At 66.2% G+C, this 15,070-nt stretch overlaps 2 protein-coding genes across 2 annotated transcripts; one reads left to right on the top strand and one right to left on the bottom strand.

The window, feature by feature from the left end:
• Nucleotides 1-1,681: 1,681 nt before the first annotated feature.
• On the top strand, nt 1,682-8,413 carry LOC130610596 (NACHT, LRR and PYD domains-containing protein 12-like). Its single transcript, XM_057430621.1, has 7 exons — nt 1,682-1,967; nt 2,630-4,304; nt 5,273-5,401; nt 6,069-6,239; nt 7,322-7,495; nt 7,574-7,735; nt 8,174-8,413. The coding sequence occupies exons 1-7, from the start codon at nt 1,685-1,687 to the stop codon at nt 8,370-8,372; spliced, it is 2,793 nt and encodes a 930-aa protein (XP_057286604.1). The 5' UTR covers nt 1,682-1,684; the 3' UTR covers nt 8,373-8,413.
• A 960-nt stretch (nt 8,414-9,373) lies between these two features.
• Nucleotides 9,374-13,894, bottom strand: LOC130610601 (deleted in malignant brain tumors 1 protein-like). The gene is made up of 10 exons (XM_057430626.1): nt 13,471-13,894; nt 13,071-13,388; nt 12,038-12,340; nt 11,631-11,945; nt 10,980-11,288; nt 10,595-10,903; nt 9,959-10,525; nt 9,758-9,841; nt 9,472-9,622; nt 9,374-9,422 (listed from the first exon to the last, which is right to left on the bottom strand). Exons 1-10 carry the CDS (start codon nt 13,892-13,894, stop codon nt 9,374-9,376), a joined length of 2,829 nt encoding a protein of 942 aa, XP_057286609.1.
• Between the last annotated feature and the right edge of the window lie 1,176 nt (nt 13,895-15,070).

Consider the following 15,070-nt stretch of genomic DNA (forward strand, 5'->3'; position numbering starts at 1 on the left):
GGCAGTGTTCAAGGGCAGGTTGGACACAGGGGCTTGGACCTAAGGGTCCCTGCCTGTAGCAGGGCTTGGAGCTGGGTGATCGGTGTATCTGCCCGCAGGAGCCAGGCCCGGGTGCATCCCAGCTGTGCCAATGTGCATTAGGAGCACCCAGGCTGCTTAAACCCCTCTGTCAGTTAAAAACCTGCTTGAAGGGAGCTGCAGAAAACAAAGGGGCCCCGTGCCAGGACCCAGCTCTGCCGGGAGCGATGCAGCTCCCGGCGCTGCTCAGAGCGGGGATGCACAAGGTGATCTTGATGCAGTCCTTGGCTCGGAGGAGCTGGCACAGGCAGGACTGGCTGTGGCTGATGCTGATGTCCCTTCTGCTGCCTGGCTGGTCCCACGCCGGCAGCACCAGCCCTCCCCACTGCTTTAGGGACTTGTGCCAGGCTCAGCCGAGAGCATCGTGTGCTTCCCCTTCCTAACATCCCCCAGACCTGCTGCGAGCGGCAGACAGGGGCTTATTTCTGGAAAGCTTATGGAAATCTGGGGTTTAACACAGGAGAAAGCCCCAAATTCCTGCTCCCAGCACTCACAACCCCCTTTTACCGCTTCTGCATCAGCGCAGAAACACCCTTGGCCACACAGCAGGAGGACGGGGAAGTGGGAATTGGCAGCTCCAGGGCTCAGGGCCAGGATGTGCTGAGGCTGGGGGCTGTGTGGGGCTGGCTGCCTCAGCCCTAGGGGTAACCAGCCCCACACAATGCACTCCCAGCCTCAGGCTTCTGGAGTGGGCTCAGATTCTGAGTTTCAGAAGCATTTTGACCGGTGTAGACAAAAGGGAAGTAAAGGAAATGAGCTGTAAAACCAATGGCCTGCCCCCTGCACACTGCAGAGGGAAGGGGGAGTGGGGAAGCAGCACCCAGAAACCCCCTGGCACTGAGCACAGGATGCATCCCCTGCAGCAAGTAGGTCGCATCCCCTAAGGCAGCACAGGGGAGCAAGCAGCAGCTGGGACAGGGACCCAGGCAGGGGCAAGCAGCTCCTCCATGGTCAGATGGAGAGCGGAGGGCTGGTGGAGCTCTCCGGTACCCCAGGCTGGGTTACAGAGGGGAGGATACAGCCCCGGCTCTGGGACCCCCCCCCGTTGCTGGTGGGGCCGGATGGCAGCAGCATCCCAGGGAAGGAGCAGGCTGTGCCCTATGCTTCCAAGAGGAGCAGTTGCTCCCACAGAGCAGCACCATCAGCAAGCACCGGCCAAGGCGCTGTCAATCAGAGGTGCATTTTTCCTCCTCCCTCAGCTCCCCTTCAAGCATCCTTTCCCTTCATTCCTCAAGGGAGCTTTGCTGGACGCATCCCCCTGGAGCACTCCGGTCCCATCACGCCCGGATGGAAGCTGTAGCTTCAGCTACAGAACCCCCACGTGCTCCAGCCCCGGTTCCCCGTTCCCTGCCTCCTCCACAGGGTGGGCTATGGAATGGGTCGGGTCGGAAGGGACCCTCAAGCTCCTCCAGTTCCAAGCTGGACGTGGGGTTGGGTTGAGAAGCAAAACCCCAGGGGGATTTGAGCAGCACCTTCCACCATCCTCGGTGTCCCCAGGGCCGGGGGGACCCTGCCTGGAGTGCCCCCCCCCATGGGTACAGACCCCAGGATGAGGTTTGGGTCCTTTGGTCCTTCTCCCGTTGCTGTGCTCAGGTGACACCCGGTGATGGCAGAGGAAGAGCCGGCGGTGCCCGGCCTCCTGCGAGCGCTGCAGGGGCTCCCGCTGAAAGGCTTCCAGGAGTTCAAGACGAAGCTGTCGGAGGTTCAGGTGGAAGGAGGCTGGAAAATCCCCGAGGATTCGCTGGCAAGAGCCTCCCACCCCTGGGCGCTGCTCCACTGCATGGGCGAGAGCTACAGCGAGGACGTGGCGATGGAGGTGGCCATCGGGGTGCTCAGGGAGATGAACCTGGGAGACCTCGCTGAGGAGCTGCTGGGGGAGGTGGTGAAAGGTGAGAAACCAGCGTTCAGCTTTCGTCAGGGAGCCAGGGGATGGCGTGGGGTGAAGGGGGCTTAAAGTTCACCCAGCTCCAGCCCCAACCGCTTCCACTGGAGCAGCTTGCTCCAAGCCCCTGTGCCTTGAGCACTGCCAGGGATGGGGCAGCCACAGCTTCTCTGGGCACCCTGTGCCAGCGCCTCAGCACCCTCCCAGGGAAGAGCTTCTGCCTAAGAGCTCAGCTCAGTCTCCCCTCGGGCAGGTTCAAGCCATTCCCCTTGGCCTGTCCCTCCAGGCCCTTGTCCCAAGCCCCTCTCCAGGTTTCCTGCAGCCCCCGGAGGCACTGGGAGCCCTGGGTCACTTTTTGCCTTTGGGTGATGCTGGTAACGCTTTGGAGCTGGAGGCATCCCCAGGAGCACGAGCAGAGGGGACCCCAGGCCCTTGAATTTGCTCCCAGGTGGATGAGGATTGCAGGGTTGATGGATCAGGCTGATGGAAGAACCCCCCCCCCCCCCCCAAGTGACCAAAGGCCCTAAATGCTGGCTGCCAACATCCTTATTGCCTCTGCCAGGCTTAAAGCCCTGAGCACTGAAATACCCATCCCATTGGTGCTGCTGGTGAGGAGCTCCTTGGGCACCTGGTTGTGCTTGGGCCTGATTCTGCTCCTCACTGGCACAGAGCACAAGCAGAAGTACAAGGAGCACGTTGTCCAGGGGTTCCTCCGGTACAAAGAGGTGAACTCACGTCCTGGGGAGAGCCGGTCCGTCCGGAGCCACTTCACCCCCCTGGCCATCACCAGGAAGCCTCGGAGCAAGCGTGAAGCCGCGGCCACGAGCCATGGATGCGCTGACACCAGCAGTGGGCCAGCCACCATCTCCACGCTGTTTAACCCCGGTGCAGACGGGCAAAGCCCGCAGGTCGTGGTGCTGGTGGGAGCCCCAGGGATGGGCAAGACGATGGCAGTGAGGAAGGTGATGGTGGAATGGGGGGAAGGCATCATCTACACGCAGTTTGACTACGTCTTCTGCATCGACTGCAAAGACACGGCCCTTCCCAAGGAGGCCAGCGTGGCGGAGCTGGTGTCCAAGTGCTGCCCTCACCGCAGGGTGCCGGTTGGGAAGATCCTGGAGGACCACAAGAGGATCCTGTTCATTCTTGATGGCTTCGAGGCCCTGGGATTTGCCTTGGTTCAGCCTGAACTGGAGCTGAGCTCTGACCCCAGCGCAGTGAAGCCGCTGGAAGCCACCCTGATGGGCTTGCTGAAGAAGACTCTTCTCCCCGAGTCCTCCTTGCTCATCACCACGAGGCCGATGGCTCTTCAGAGCCTGGGGCAGTGCCTGGAGGGGGAGGATTACGTGGAAATAGTGGGATTTTCCGGAGCCGCAAGGGAGGAATACTTCCACAGGTACTTTGGGAACGACCACGAAGCGGACGTGGCCTTTGGGTTTGCCAGGGCCAACGAGATCCTTTACAGCTTGTGTAGCATCCCCGTCATGAGCTGGACCGTCTGCAGCATCCTGCAGCAGGAGCTTCGCAAGGGGAAGGACCTCACGGAGTGCTCCAAAGCCACCGCGTGGATTGGTGTGCTTTACCTCTCCTGGTTAGCGAAGCACAGAGGCAGGGGCAGCCCGCAGGACCTCCACCCCTTCCTCCTCCAGCTCTGCTCCTTGGCTGCTGATGGCATCTGGAAGCACAAAGTGCTCTTTGAGGAGAAGGCAATCAAGGACCGAGGCTTGGACCAGCCAGACCTTCTCCCCCTCTTCCTCAATGAGAAGATCCCAGGGGAAGGAGTGGAGCATGGCAACAGCTACGGCTTCACCCACCTGCACCTCCAGGAGTTCTTTGCAGCGATGTTCTATGTTCTGGAGGGCAACGTGGAGGTGCTTGGTGACTCGAGGGATACCGCAGACATCAAGGTGTTGCTAGAGAGCTACAGCGAGTCCAGGGAGGACCTGAACGTAACGGTGAGGTTCCTGTTTGGTTTGGCGAGCCGAGAATGCAGAGAGCACATGGACAACACCCTCGGGTGCAGAAGCTCACCGCGAGCCAAGGAGGAGCTGCTGAGCTGGCTGCAGGGGAGGCACAGGGGCACCTCCCAGCCTGGCCCCGGGATGAAGCTGTCCCGGTTGGACACGTTCCACTTCTTGTTTGAGATGAACGACGAGAGCGTCGCACGAAGGGCCTTGGGTGCCTTCAGTGCCATGGAGCTGCAGGACACGAAGCTGACCCTGTACGACCAAATGGCTCTTTCCTTCTGCATCAGGCAGTGGCCTGGGCTGGGCTCTGTCACCCTCCGGGGATGCTCCTTCCACCAACAGGACCCCAAGTCCGAGGCGGCAGCATCGGTGCCCTGGTAAGTACTGCTCTGGAGACCCCAAATCCCAGAGATTCCTCCTTTCCCACCCCAAGGCACTTGAGCTCCTTGCACTCAAACACCTCGTCCTTTCCTGGGGTTCAGCTCCTCCCACCAAAATTCATCCTTTCATGGATGAGTTAGGGTTGGAAGGGACCTTCAACCATAGGGGACCATAGATTAGTTTGGGTTGGAAGGGACCTTCAACCATAGGGGACCATAGATTAGTTAGGGTTGGAAGGGACCTTCAACCATAGGGGACCATAGATTAGTTTGGGTTGGAAGGGACCTTCAACCATAAGGGACCATAGATTAGTTTGGGTTGGAAGGGACCTTCAACCATAGGGGACCATAGATTAGTTAGGGTTGGAAGGGACCTTTAACCATAAGGGACCATAGATTAGTTTGGGTTGGAAGGGACCTTCAACCATAAGGGACCATAGATTAGTTTGGGTTGGAAGGGACCTTCAAAGCTCATCCAGTCCAACCCCCTGCAACGAGCAGGGACATCTTCATCTGGATCAGGTTGTCCAGAACCACATCCCACCCGGCCTGGAAGGTCTCCAGGGATGGGGCATCCCCCACCTCTCTTTCCATGGGGTTTAAGTTCCTGAGCAGAGGATTTTACTTACTCTTGGGGAGAACAAGGATCAGGCTGGGTCTTCCATTGGCATGAGTGCAGTGGGAGGGATGGAGATGGAGCGTCTTGGCTCAACGTCCTTGGCCTTAACAGACCCCTCTGTGCCCAGGGGCTCCCCTGGCTTCGCTTCCCCCTGCTTGCATGCAAAGAGCAGAGCCCCCATGAGGAACCTTTAAGTGCACCCCAAGCTCTGCTCGTGACCCTTTGTGCTCCCAAAGCCATGGGGGGCCCTGCCGAGGCCTCCCAGGAGCTGGTGCCAAGCTCTGCTGCGCCAGTGCCAAACCCAGGCGCTCCCGGTGAAAGCCACCCACGGCTCTGTGCCCTGCAGCAATGGGCCCGCGGATGCCGGAGCACATCCCGGCCCCATGGCTGAGCCGCAGCACCAGGAGCTGCGTTCCCCCATGGATGTGCTCTGCCGGGCGCTGCGGCACCCTGGTAGCGACCTGCGGGTGCTACGGTAAGAGACTGAGCTGGGGTGGGTGGGTGCTGGAGGGGAGAGGATGGGTGCTGCTCTAGGGTGGATAAGAGGGAGCTGGGGGGTGAGGCCAGGCTTTCATTGGCCATGGGAGGGGTGGTCCCTCCATGCTGATTGGCTGCGGGGTGAGAGGGTGGGGTCCCTCCATGCTGATTGGCTGGGGAGTGAGCAGGTGTGATTGCTCCACATTGATTGCCCGTGGGTGAGGGTGGACCCTCCAAGCTGATTGGCTGAGGAGTGAGAGGGTGGGATCCCTCCATGGTGATTGGCCCGGCAATGGGTGGGTGAGGTCCCTCATGATGATTGGCTGTGCTAAGGGTGAATGTGTGCTCTCCATCCTGATTGGCCAATGTGGTGAGTGGCTATGGTCCCTCGAGGCTGATTGGCTGGGGGGGGGTGGGGGGGGGGTGGGGTGGTGGTGAAAAGGGGAGGTTTCTCCATGCTGATTGGCTGTGCTTAGGGTGAGTGTGTTCCCTCCATGCTGACTGGCCAGGTGGTGGGTTGGTGTGTTCCCTTGAGGCTGATTGGCCAGGTGGTGGGTGGGCATGGTCCCTCGATGCTGATTGGCTGGTGGGGCGGGTCGGCGTGGTTCCTCCCCATGCCCATTGGCCGGTGGCGGTGGGGGGGTTCTGCCTGGGCTGTCCTGCAGGCTGCAGTGGTGCCGGCTGCCCGAGAGCTGCTGCGCGGCGCTGGCAGCGCTGCTGGCCCAGCACCGCAGCCTGGAGCGCCTGGAGCTGGGGGACACCGCGCTGGGGGACCGCGGCGTGCGCCTGCTCTGCCAGGGGCTGCGGCAGCCCGGCTGCTGCCTGCGTGCACTGCGGTGAGAGCCCCGGCACGCTGCGTGTCCCTGAGCATCCCCCTGGTACCCCTGGGCATCCCCATGGCACCCACAGGCATCCCTGGGCATCCCCATGGCACCCACAGGCATCCCTGGGCATCCCCATGGCACCCACGGGCACCCCTGAGCATCCCCATGGCACCCACAGATATCCCTGAGCATCCCCCTGGTGCCCCTGGGCATCCCCATGGCAACCCCGGGCATCCCTGAGCATCCCCTGGGCATCGCCATGGCACCCACAGGCATCCCTGAGCATCCCCCTGGTGCCCCTGGGCATCCCTAAGCATCCCCATGGCACCCACAGGCACCCCTGAGCATCCCCATGGTACTCCTGGGCATCACTGGGCATCCCCATGGCAACCCCGGGCATCCCTGAGCATCCCCTGGGCATCGCCATGGCACCCACAGGCATCCCTGAGCATCCCCCTGGTACCCCTGGGCATCCCTGAGCATCCCCATGGCACCCACGGGCACCCCTGAGCATCCCCCTGGCACCCACAGGCTTCCTTGGGCATCCCCCTGGCACCCCCGAGCATCCCTGGACATCCCCATGGCACCTACAGGCATCCCTGAATATTCCCCTGGTACCCACGGGCATCCCATAGCATCCCCCCAGCACCCCCGGGCATCCCTGGGCATTCCCCCAGCATCCCTGTGCATCCTTGAGCATCCCCTTAGGAGCCCCAGCATCCCTGAGCATCCCCCTGGTACCCTCTGGCATCCCCGGGCATCCTGAGCATCCCCCTGGCATCCCTGAGCATCCCTTTGGCACCCACAGGCATCCCATAGCATTCCCCCAGCATCCCTGAGCATCCCCAGCATTCCCAGGCATCCCTAAGCCACCCCTGGGCATCACCCCAGCACCCCTGAGCACCCTCCTGGCACCCCACAGCATCCCTGGGCATTTCCCAAGCAACCAAACCCCCGGGGGCGGGTGGGAGCACTGGAATGGTACCCAAAGGAGTCCCTTGGGGTGGCATCATCCCCGTGTCCCCCGCTCGCTCAGGGCAGTGGCACCGGGTCGGGGACCACGGTGGGGTGGCACTGGGGCTCTCTCCCTGCAGCCTGCGGTATTCCCGCCTCACCAGCGCCTGCTGCAAGGACCTGGCGGCTGTGCTGAGCACCAGCCCCTGCCTGGAGGAGCTGGATTTGTCCTTCAGCGAGGGGCTGCGGGACGCGGGCGCGGAGCTGCTGTGCGAGGGGCTGCGGCCCCGTTCCTGCCGCCTGCGGACGCTGCGGTAAGAGGCGGCCCGGTCCCCGGCGGGGGGGGGGGCTCGGCCGGTCCCGCCGCACATCCCCGCTCCCGCACCCCGCAGGCTGGGGAGCTGCCGGCTGACGGGCGCCTGCTGCCGAGCGCTGGCTGCGGGGACGCCTCCCCTCACCTGCCTGGACCTGAGCGACAACGAGCTGGGGGCAGACGGGGTCCTGCAGCTCTGCCGCCAGCTCCGGAGCCCCTCCTGCCCGCTGCGGGCCCTGGGGTAAGGGGCTGCGGGTCCCCTTCCACCCCTGTGCCAGCGCGGCGGGACAGGGTCAGTGCTGCGGGACAGGGAAGGGGTTGGGTTGGGAGGGACCTGAAAGCTCCTCCAGCTCCAACCCCGACCCCTTCCACTGGAGCAGCTTGCTCCAAACTCCTGTGCCTTGAGCACTGCCAGGGATGGGGCAGCCACAGCTTCTCTGGGCACCCTGTGCCAGCGCCTCAGCACCCTCACAGGGAAGAGCTTCTGCCTAAGAGCTCAGCTCAGTCTCCCCTCGGGCAGGTTCAAGCCATTCCCCTTGGCCTGTCCCTACATCCCTTGTCCCAAGCCCCTCTCCAGGTTCCCTGCAGCCCCTTCAGGCACTGGAGCTGCTCTCAGGTCTCCCTGACCCCCCCCCCCAAGCCGAGGGTGACCCCACAGCTCTCTCCTCCTCTGTTACAGGCTGAGCACGGCCGAGCTGCCCCAGGACGCGCTGCAGGCCCTGGCTGCCCTGCAGGAGCTAAAGCCCAGCCTGAAGGTCGGGTACCTCCTGGAGCAGGAGGTGCCGCAGACGGGGGCCATGGCCCGGCTCCCCTTCCACCGCGGGGCCCTGCCGGGCAGGAGGGTGCCCCCCTCGCTCCGCAGAGGAGCCCTCCTCTAGGAGAGCCCCTGGAGCAGCCCCAGCCGTTCCCAGCCCAGGCCTTGGTGACCTGGGGGGAACCCGCTCTGGGTCTGAGCCTGCCCCATGCGTGGGGGCGCAGGGGAGGAGGTGCTGCCTGCATCCTGCATCCTGCATCCTTCCCTCTCCCGTTTCCCCATGTGTGGGGAACAGATCTATATAGATCTATATAGACCCCCACCTATTGCTGGGAACACACGTGTTGGGGTTGGTGGATGCCAAATAAAGGCACTGGGGCCCTTATTTCCCTTGTCTTCCTCTGCTCTTCTCCCTGTCCCAGTCCCACGCAGGGACCCATCTGTGGGTCCAGCACCTGCCCCACATCCCCAAGGGAGGGTTGATGTCCCCGGGAGCAAGGTGCCAGCCTGGAAGTGAGTCTCCAGCCAGCTTTGGAGTTTTAGTAAGGAAAACCATGGGAATTCAGTGAAACCAACCCCAAATCCCCGCAGCGCTGCTGGCAGAGGGACACCAGAGGTGACCACCGTGGCCAGGGCCACCCGTCCTTGGGGACAGAGCCCCAGCGCCCGCACTTGTGTCCCCGTGGCCTCGTGTGGTGCGGCCGCAGCATCCTCACAGCAACGTCCCCAAGGTGCCAACGTCAGCATCATCGTAGCTTGTGTCCTCTGGGGGCTGCTCCGGGGGGTCCCATGTGCCTCCTGGGGGGGGACGGCTCCCACCTTGGGGACCGCAGAGGCTGGTGCCTTAGTGGGGGCCGCTAAACCCCATCTGGGTCTTGCTGCAGCCCCACGGATTTGCTGCTGCTCTCTCCCCCCCCCGCAGCCACCGCAGCCAAGAGCCCCCCGAGGTGGCTCTCCAGGGGACAGGGACACTCACCTGCGTGTGCTACCCCCTCGGGGGTGTCCCCAGTGCCAAGGGACTCCTCTGGCACAGCCTCGGCGTCATCGTAGCCATCGGGGGGGCCTGGGGCAGCGACGGGGAGGGGATGGGGGTGACCCGGAGGCCGCGGCAGGGCTCTGGCTGTGTCACCCCCCTTCCATCCACACCACCAGGGGCGTCCGGGAGGCCCTGGGGCTGCTCATCCAGAGCCACGGCTGAGCTGGGCTCATTCAGGCCAGGGGACCCTGTGCCCCCTTCGTTCCCCAGTCCTAGGGGGGGTCCTCGCTGGGATCCTGTCCCCATGTCCCTACCTGGGGCTGCGCTGGGGTCACTCTCCTCCACATCCTCCGCGGTGTAATAGGGCAGCTTCGTCTCTGAGCCCTCTGTTGGGGAGCCTGGTGGGGAGAGGGCACAGTGGGACGGGGGACACCGACGCGCCACGGGATGAGCCGGTGCCACACCGCCAGGACCCGGCGCTGTGGTGGGGCCGTGGGGCAGAGCTACCCCAGCATGGGTACACGTGCACCGACCTGGGCGACTGGGCACCTTCTGGTACTCCTGCATCCCGGTGTAGTCCAGCTCCTCATACACAGCATCCACGGCTTTGCCAAGCTCTGGAACAGCAGCAGCGCTCACCAGGAGCACCGGCGTCACCCAGTGCCCACCCTCTGAGCCACCCCATGGCGGGGAGCCCCGGGACCCCCCAAAACCAGCTCTGCCCCGGCTCCCACCTCGTCGCCCAGCCCGGGCACGGTACATCTGCACAGCCAGGACAGCGAGCGCCAGGCACAGCAGCACCCCCAGCACCACGCACAGGACCGTCGGCACCGGCACCGTGGCCGCCCGCGGGGTGCTGGCACTGGGGACACCTGCGGGGCCAGGGGAGCGAGGTGAAGCGAGGCCGTGGAGCGCGGCCGGCCCGGCGCAGGGCTCAGCATCAGAGCTACCTGTGACCGTGGGGCTCCCCGGGGCCGGGGTGAGCATCTCCTCGGCGCACATCACATGCGCGTCCCCGCCGGGCCCGCACGGCTGCAGGCGCCAGGGAGCCGAGGGGCAGCGCCACAGCGAGCGGGCCCCGTCCTCGCAGCGCACCCAGGCGAGCCAGGCGGGGGCCGGCAGCGGGGCAGCCACGGCCCCGAGGCTGCCCTCGTGCCCGCAGCCCAGCTGCCTGCAGGCGGCGGCGGCCGTGGCCGCGCTGGTGCCGTCGGCGCACACGCGGCCCCACGTCCCGTTGTAGAGGAGCTCCAAGTGGCCGCTGCAGCGGCCGCTGCCGCCCGCCAGCCGCAGGGAGAGCTGCCCTGCGGGGGGACAACGCGGGGGTCACCGCCCGGCTCCGGCTGCGCGCCCCCGCCGTGCCCGGCACTGACCTGAGCACACGGCGCCGGCCCCGCCGCCCAGCCGGCAGCCGCGCTGCGCTGGGGCCGGGCAATCCCAAAGGGACTCCTCGGTGCCGGCGCAGCCACCGGCACCCGGCCACGGCGGCGCCGCGCCGGGGCCGAAGCGAGCGGAGCCGGGCGCTTCCAGCGCTGCCCCGCAGCCCAGCTGCCGGCACACGACGGCGGCGTCGGGGATGTCCCAGCCGTCCTGGCACAAGGGGATCCAAGCGCCCTTAACGTAGAGCTCCACACGCCCCGCACAGCGCCCAGGGCCCCCCGCCAGCCTCAGCCGCCGGCTGCCTGCGGGACACGGACGGGATGCAACGGGGCTGCTGCTGCGGGGCCGGCACCCCCCGGGCCGCGGCGGGGCACTCACCGGAGCACACAACAGCCAGAGCCTCGGGAGCGCCGCTTGCAGCAACGGCCGCGGCCGAGACGTTGCACTGCGCCAGGGCGTCCTCGCTGCCCGAGCACTGCATCTCCTGCAGCCCCACGGCGCTGGGGCTCGGCACGGGGGAGACCCGCTCCAGCTCGCCGCAGCCCAGCTCCCGGCACGCCACGGTGGCCGCCTGGGTGTCCCGGAGCCCCGCGGACACAGCGGCCCAGGTGCCCGTGCTCGTGGTGACCTCCAGCCGGCCCTCGCACCGGCTCTGCCCCTCCAGCAGCCGTACGGGCTCGGCAGCGCCTGCAGGATCGAACCGAGAAGCTGTGGCTGCCCCATCCCTGGCAGTGCTCAAGGCCAGGTTGGACACAGGGGCTTGGAGCAAGCTGCTCCGGTGGAAGGGGTCCCTGCCCGGGGCAGGGGTTGGAACCGGATGGGCTTTAAGGTCCCTTCCAACCCAACCCAATCCGGGATTCTATGCTAAAGCACCGGCGGTGCCATGGGGCTGCAGCACAGGGTCCTGGGGCGATGCTGGGCCGCAGCTCATCCCCCTTCACCCCAAAGGACCCCGCATCCTCCATTCCCAGTGCTTGGGGTGTCCCCAGAGCCCCGTGAGGCTCTTCCCCCCCGGTGTTCCATACGCACCGGAGCACTCGACCGCAGCAGCGTGGCCGGGGGGGCAGCTTGGCTCCCCCAGCACCGCCACGGGGCACTGGCTGGGGTGCTGCTCGCTGCCGCTGCAGCCGAAGGCGTCGAGGCGCAGGGTCCCGTTCCCGCTGCCGAAGGAGCCTCCCGGGAGCACGGCGGCGGCAGGGCCGCAGCCCAGGTGGTGGCAGAGGACACGGGCATCGGGCAGGTCCCAGGCGCTGGCGCAGAGGGACCCCCACGTCCCCCCCACCATCACCTCCACCCGCCCGGCGCAGCGCGAGCTGTGGTTCGCCAGCCGGAACCCGGTGTAGGCTGGGGCACAAAGGGGGTTGGGGGGGTGGTGGTGACAACGGTGCGGGGGGGGGACGGGACCCCCAACACCCCCCGGTGTCCCCGGCGCTTACAGGAGCAGATGATGCTGGCGTGGCCGGTGCAGGCCTGGGCGCTCGGTGCCCGCCGCCGGCAGGCGCTGAGGACGAGCTCGGTGCCGCTGCACTCGAATCCCACGCCCCGTTGCGGCTCCGATCCCCCCGGGAAGAGCCCGGGCCCCGGCACAGCCAGCACCGAGCCGCAGCCCAGCTCCCGGCAGACGACCTGGGCAGCGTTCAGGTCCACGGCATCCTCACAGAGCCCGAGCCAGGCTTGGCCCTGCCGCACCTCCAGCCGCCCCGCGCAGGGGTCATCGCCACCAACCAGCTGGGAGAACCCTGCGGGGAGAGGCCCCGGGTCGGTGCTCAGGGGTCGGAGAAGCCCTCAGGGGAAGGACTTGGGGCTGCTGGGTGAGGAGCAGCTCCCCAGGACCCGGTTCAGTGAGCGCTTGAGCCCAGAACCCCCCCCATGTGCTGGGCTGTACCCCCAGAGCGTGAGCAGCAGCTCAGGGAGGGGATCCTGCCCCTCTGCTGGGCTCTGGGGACACCCCGCTTGCAGCGCTGGGTGCAGAGCTGGGGTCCTCAGCGTAAGAAGGCCGTGGAGCTGTTGGAGCACGGCCAGAGGAGGCCACGAGGATGCTCAGGGGCTGGGGAAGCTCCCGTATGGAGCCAGGCTGAGAACACTGGGGCTGTGTGGAGAGCTCAGAGCAGCTTCCAGTGGCTGAAGGGGGCTACAAGGATGCTGGAGAGGGACTCTTCATCAGGGACTGGAGCAACAGGACAAGGGGTGATGGGTTCAAACCGAAACAGGGGAAGTTCAGGTTGGAGATAAGGCAGAAGCTCTTCCTTGTGAGGGTGCTGAGGCGCTGGCACAGGGTGCCCAGAGAAGCTGTGGCTGCCCCATCCCTGGCAGTGTTCAAGGCCAGGTTGGACACAGGGGCTTGGAGCAAGCTGCTCCAGTGGAAGGGGTCCCTGCCTGTGGCAGGGGTTGGAGCTGGAGGAGCTTTAAGCTCCCTTCGACCCAGACCTGGGGCTCTGCCCTGTGCCAGCACCAGCTCCCGGCTCCTACCTTGGCAGATGACGCCGGTGTCGAAGTCGTGGATGCCGCTGTAGGGCCCCCAGCCCCTCACCTCGCACTCCCAAAGCGCTTTCTCGTGCCCGCGGCAGTTCACCAGCACCATGTTGATGGGGCTGTCGTCGCGGCCAAAGCGGCTGCTCTCGATGTAGGCCCTGGCGGCCGAGCCGCAGCCCAGCTGCTGGCAAACCACCTCGGCATCCACCATGTCCCACGTGTCGTCCGCCACCGCGCCCCAGCGTCCCTGCAGCTTCACCTCCACCTTCCCGGCGCAGGGACCGCCGCCGCCCGCCAGCCTCAGCTCCACCGCGTCTGCACCGCGGCACCGACCCAGCCTCAGCCACAGCCGGCGCCGCTGCAGGTGTCCCGGCACCACCGGCGTCCCCCAGCTCACCTGTGCACGTCACCCCCACGTCGCGCTCGTGGCTGCAGAAGTGCTGGCCCCATCCGAAATGGGGACAGTCCTGCAGCATCGCCTCGTCGCCGCGGCAGAAGAAGACGTGGAGCCAGATGCGGCCGGTGCCCTGCCCGAACGGAGCGTACGGGGACGACGTGGCCGCCGTGCCGCAGCCGAGCTGCCGGCACACCACGGTGGCCCAGCGGGCGTCCCAGTCGAAGTCGTAGCTGCAGACGGAGCCCCATTCATCTTCATGCTTCACCTCCACCCTCCCGGCGCAGCGCCCACCACCACCCACCAGCCGCAGCTCATCGGGGCCCTGCCTGCTGCTCAGCTCAGCCTGGGGCTCTGGGGTGCTCCGAGGCTGCCCCAGGCTGAGCTGCACCCACAGGAGCACCCCCAGCACCCTCCCAGGCACCATCTCGCATGCCAGGACACCCCCTCGTGGGGTGGGCTGGGTGATTTATAGGCAGCGCCGGAGCCAGTGGAAGCAGCAGCACCCTTTGAGCCCGTTATCAGTTGGGTTATCTCCCATGTGGCGGGGCCCCGGCCTCCAATAACCTGCTCCGTGCCCAAATATGAGGCTCGGCTCCGCTTCTGGCGTCACACACCTCGCCACGGGGTTCGGAGCCCGGATGTCTCCAGCGTGAACCAATACCCCCCCCTCCCCATAGCACCCAGCGCTGCAACAGGGTGCATGGACCCATCCCATGTCCCCCCATGGCACTGACCCTGCTGCAGCGCCTGCCAAGAGCCCAATGGCAACAGGCTTCACCCCAAAGCCCCCCAGGGCCGCCCTTAGCACCAGCACGGAGCAAAGCCCAAAGACCCCAGCACAGCAGCACCCATCCTTGGGGTGCTCCCCTCCATAGGGTGCCTGCAGGCCCTGAGTCGGGGGGCCCTGAGGTGGGAGCAGCCTCCCCCCGGCTCCCCGCGGTGCCTGCAGGTGGCCCATGGCAGTGCCGGCAGCTGCGGCAGGCAGGAAGGAGGCGGTTTCCCCCCCCAAGCAGGGACCCGGTGTCGGCATCGACCACACGCAGCTCCCCAGCCACCTGCGGGGCTCCCGGTAACGCCGCAGCGGCACCTGCCTGCGGTGATGCCGCACAGAGGGGGCACGGAGCCCGCCGGCAGCCGGTGGGGACCCACCTGGCCAAGCCGGGAGCAGCAGCAGCAACACCCAACGGGTGCAGGAGGTGCAAGGAGCAGGAGCTCCCTCAAGGGCTCGGTTGAGGCCGGGGTTGACCTGGCCGACTCCATGAGCCGCAGGGGGACACGGAGAGGGTGCGGAGGCAGCTTCCCATTGAAGAGCTGCTGCGGCGCAGGGCCGGGCAAAGGCACCAACGTGCTGTACAGCGGTGACGGACGGGAAACACGGGCGTGCAGCGGCGGCTGCGGCCACCACGTGCCGGGAGCCTGCTGCCTTCGGACGTCCCCGTTAACCACCGGGGGTCCCCAGCGGCGCAGCACGGACACGCCGCGGCTGCCCTTGACCCCACGGAGGGGAGGGGGGGGGGGCTCAACACCGGGAGCGCCCCGCGCACGGAGCCCGTGCAGGGCCGTTCCGAACGGCGCAAACGGCGGTTGACGCGGAACGGCC

The sequence above is a fragment of the Pezoporus wallicus genome, unplaced genomic scaffold (genome assembly GCF_028554395.1).
Source record: "Pezoporus wallicus isolate ANWC-B61680 ecotype Strahan unplaced genomic scaffold, APGP_CSIRO_Pwel_v1 contig_8824, whole genome shotgun sequence".
Lineage (NCBI taxonomy): Eukaryota > Metazoa > Chordata > Aves > Psittaciformes > Psittacidae > Pezoporus > Pezoporus wallicus.